The sequence below is a fragment of the Filicampus tigris genome, chromosome 21, assembly GCF_054856515.1.
Source record: "Filicampus tigris isolate MCC_2025a chromosome 21, RoL_Ftig_1.0, whole genome shotgun sequence".
Taxonomy (NCBI): domain Eukaryota; kingdom Metazoa; phylum Chordata; class Actinopteri; order Syngnathiformes; family Syngnathidae; genus Filicampus; species Filicampus tigris.
In genome coordinates, this window is record NC_141237.1 from 10,769,936 (window position 1) to 10,774,474 (window position 4,539).

At 45.1% G+C, this 4,539-nt stretch overlaps 1 protein-coding gene across 1 annotated transcript; it reads right to left on the reverse strand.

The window, feature by feature from the left end:
• Positions 1-22: 22 nt before the first annotated feature.
• On the reverse strand, positions 23-4,115 carry pdia4 (protein disulfide isomerase family A, member 4). The gene is made up of 10 exons (XM_086020941.1): positions 3,841-4,115; positions 3,399-3,576; positions 2,926-3,131; positions 2,527-2,665; positions 2,048-2,253; positions 1,807-1,965; positions 1,344-1,495; positions 1,062-1,218; positions 754-987; positions 23-670 (listed from the first exon to the last, which is right to left on the reverse strand). Exons 1-10 carry the CDS (start codon positions 3,914-3,916, stop codon positions 255-257), a joined length of 1,923 nt encoding a protein of 640 aa, XP_085877067.1. The 5' UTR covers positions 3,917-4,115; the 3' UTR covers positions 23-254.
• Between the last annotated feature and the right edge of the window lie 424 nt (positions 4,116-4,539).

Here is a 4,539-nt window from a genome sequence, read left to right on the forward strand (position 1 = left end):
AGAATCAAGACGAGTCACAATGGAGCGTTGGCCCACAAAGCCATCTTTTTGTTTTATTTAAAAATCGTCAGAGCTCACATGCTTTTCAGAAAGCAGAAAAAAAAAAATGAACAAACTAAAATGGATGAACTCTGTAATCCTCATAACAACTCAGTAACACTTTTACATTGCTGGGTTCCCTTCACCTTCGCACATGCTCCTGCGCCACTTGGTGGGACTTTTCCCGGCACAGTTTGAGTCCGTACGTGAGCTTTTCAAAGCTCGTCTTTAGTGTGTGACAACTTTGTGGCATGCTTTTCCAAAAACTTACTCAAGGCGTCCACTGTTCTGTCACCGCCTTCAAATTTGACAGGCTTGAGTTTGTCACCGCTCGGGGCAAAGTATATCGTGGGGAAACCTTCTGCTTTGTACTCGTCGTTTGGAATGTCATTGGCGGTGGCGTCCATCTTGGCGATCACCAGGTTCTTCTCAGCTTTGTACTTCTTGCCCAGAGCCAAGTACTCTGGTTCCATTTTTTTACAGTGTCCGCACCATGGAGCATAAAACTCGATGAGGACATCCTTCTGGGTGTCCATGACGATCTCGTCGAAGGTCTTTCCCACCACGACCTTCACCGGTCCTTTGTTGTTCTTTGGCACGGGCTGGGACTTGATGATGGGCTTCAACTTTTCTGTTGACATAGATGCACATGATTATCACTGTGTGACAGGAATACTGTTATGTTAGTCCAAAAAAAAACAAAAAAAAACTCACCCTTTTTGAAAGCCATAATAAATTCCCTGAGCACGTCCGAGTCAAACTCATCGGGCTCCATGGCGAACCTTTTACCGCCGTCAGCCAGAATACCGACGTTGACTTCCTCGCCGCTCTCGCTCAGGCCCAGACTCTTCAGCTCGTCCGCATAGTCTTCCTCGTCAGCGATGGCAAATGTGTACTCAGGGAAGTCCTGGGCCACTTCCAGCACCTTGGACCTCCAGAACTGTGTGGCTAAACACGCGCAATACTCGTTTTAGCGTCGTTGAAAATTGACTACTACAGCAGGTTTGGGCGAGACAACGTACCTTTCCTGTAGTCAAAGCTAAAGTCAACTCCGTAGTACACAACCACGAGCGGCCTCCTGGTGTAGCGCTTGGCATCATTGCTTGGCTTTCTGTGGCCCACCAAAGGGATCACACGCTTCTTGAAGAACTCTTGCACATCCGACACCGATGTGGAGTCCTGGCAGGTCCCAAAAAAAATAATTGTAGTTAAGCTTATCAGAGGCATCAAAATGTCAGGTGAAGCCAGTATGATACAGTGCAGTTCTACACCACTGCAAATGTCGAGGTGGGGATCGTCAGTACCTTTATTGGAAGAGAGTGAGAGGCCGGCTCATATTTGGAGCGGAATTTTTCTGGCTGAATGATGACCACCTGACCAGTTGACGCTTTGAGCAGCTTGGCCACATCGGAGCTGAACGAGTGACGGAAGGTGAAGTCTTCCCTGAGTGAGTGACCTGCCACACAGACAGCAGAGAGGAGTCATATTATTAGGCTGATATGTGTCTTAACCTTTAATGTCTAAAACAAGCCTGCATTTACTGTTTTTTTTTCTTTTTTTTTTTTAACTTTAACTATTTTAGAGACTTTCCTTTTATCAGGAATAAAAGAAACGTCTTTGCTCAAAATCAACTGTCATTGTGTTAATTGTACAAGTTCTATCCGTGAGTACCCGTACTGGTATGGATCTGGAAAAAAAAAATGGAATAAAATATCCTTACCTGAGTGTTTATGGTGATTGTGAGTTAGTGCAAGGCGTGCTACTCACAAGCCTCTACGTAGGTCTCGTACGCCGCATCCTGCTCACTGGAGAAGATGCCAACAATGACCGCATCGTCGCCATCTTTCAGAAGCTCCTGCACTTGTTTGGCAGCCTGCACCTGCTTGGACGGAGGCCCCGCCTGCTCGGCCATGTAGCCCACGATGCCTGCAGGTAAGGAGGCAAAGCCGCAACTAAGCGCAAACCTCGATTCGGTTCGAGAGCGCCGTGTAGCACGGATGCCACGTACCGTGCTGCTCTCTGGGCCCGTTGTAGTCAAAAACTTTGCCCTTCCTGAAGATCTTGAGGGTGGGGTAGCCGGTGACGTCGAAGCGGGATGCGATCTCGTTCTCCACAGTGGCGTCCACTTTGGCGAGGGGGACGGGCGGAGAGCGCTGGCTTAATTCCTTTGCTGCCTTTTCGTACTCGGGAGCCAAACGCTTACAATGTCCGCACCTGGAAGTAGCATCAAAACATGTGATTGGGAATTTCATAATCAGTGCAATTCAATTAGCATTGCATTGCTCATAGTGTACTGAGAAGTTAAATATGTTATATGTTAAATACAAGTTATAGCATTGTATTTTTACTCTGGAATCAAAAGCCATTGCCGAGTTACTCGTCAATTCCTAACTGTGCCGATGTATGCCATTTGTATTTATTGTAAATTGAACCACTTTTGAGGAGGTTAATCTTCAGATGTAAAACTAAGAGGCGGCTGGAACTCACCATGGAGCGTAGAACTCCACCAGGATGATGTCGGCATTGTTGACAGTCTCATCAAAGTTGTCCTTGGTCAGCACCAGTGTGGCCTCAGGTGGAGGTTTCCAGTCAGGGTGTGCAATCTCTTGGACACGGGCCACGATAGCTGAAGATGAAATAAAGATGGGGGACAAATGACTAAATGCCGAGATAATGACAAATTCAAGGAGCTGTTGTCAGGCTGCCAACATAAAGGCACCGCTTTGATCCTGGAGTGTTGTATTGTGGTGATGTCCATAAGCCACCCACACACACAGTATAGTGTGCAGTGAACTGCTGTCTACATGAGTTGAAATTATTTTTCTTCTCTAGAAGAGTGAGAAAATAATGCATAATATGTCTCCGTTAAACATATATATCGCTTACCCATCTCTGTCCTGTCTCCATCATAGTCCACGGGTTCGCCTCTTTTCAAGATCTTGATGGCGGGATAGCCCGACACGTCGAACCTGCTCCCCAAGTCCTTTTCCTCCGTGGCATCCACTTTAGCCACCGGGATGGGAGGATCATTCTCCTTTAGGGTCTGCGCGATCTTCTCGTACTCTGGTGCAAACTGTTTACAGTGGCCGCACCTGCACAAAAAGAGCACCACCTTAACAAACAGGCACAGTAATCCATAAGCAAGCAAGACGAGTCATTAACACTTTCGTAAATGTTAATACCCTGTATCAAATCACACCCCTGTGATCCCATAAAACTAAATGATAAATTTTGAATAAAAGCACAAGTGCATGTGCAAATGCAAACACTATGTAACGTTCAAATGTATCACGTCAACAAACTCCCTGCCACCAATTCCTATTTAGATTAATGCATGTGTATTTTTGTTTAGTAAGTACCATGGCGCATAGAACTCAATCAGCACGGTGTCTTTGCCCTCCATGAACGTGTCAAAGTTGCCATCGGTAAGAACCAGCACGCCATTCTCCTCTTTGACTTCTGTGTCGTCATCATCGTTGTCACCTTCCTCCACTTCTTCACTCTCATTCTCCTCATCGTCACGCTCCTCGAATTCGTCTGGAGCACGCAGGCGAAGCAAGACAGAATTAGCAAACACAATCCATTCTCCAAATTGGCGTCAAAACTCACAATAAAATGTTTAATAAGGTATTTTTCCCCCTTCATGGCAAAACAAGCTAAAGTTTTGCTGCTAAACTATTGACGTTAGCTTGCTAACATCGCCAGTAATGTGGCTAATTCAATTATAAGATCAAATGTGAAATTTGCGTTCCTAATACAAAATGCCAACGTATACTATGAGTATAAGGTTTATAAACTCACCATCTTCACATCTGCATACAGTCATAAAGTGAGCAACGCCGAGGAGCACAATGAGCAGCAATGCAGTCTTCCTCATGGTCCAAAGACGGTTTGCCTCGTTAGTAATAATGGTTAATTTGACAATTTAGTTTTTGTTTCAATGTCATCAAATTCACAGACTCGGGGTCAATCCCGATTTATAACCGCAATGTAGCGTTTTGCTTTGTGGTTTCGCACAGGCTAATACTCAGCTCGCTATTCACAGCATTCACCGCCTCCCCCGGTCTGACACTTGTCTGACTTGCCACGTTCTGATTGGCCGTCGCCGTATCCTTTTGTCCAATGGCAAGCCGCCACTCCACGAACCAACAGGAAACGTAGACTTGCGTGATTGGTCCGTTTTGTTAAATCGTTTCCTCTCTGATACTCGCAATGTGTTTTGGTTTTATGTGCATGTCAATACTTAAATAAGTTGCGTGTGAGAAACGTTTATTGTGTTCGAATGAGCAAAACGTATTTGTAATATGGATATTCATATAAAATAGCTGTGTTCTCCTGGTGTTGACAAATGTTTATGCATTGAATGAACATTATAGCACCTGGATGCAGTGCTACAACTGCTCTAAAACAATATCAAAATTCTGGGTCAAATGATCAACACAAGCAGTGACTTAGAGGAAAAGTGACTTATATTTGATGTCATCAAAGACACAAGCGGTA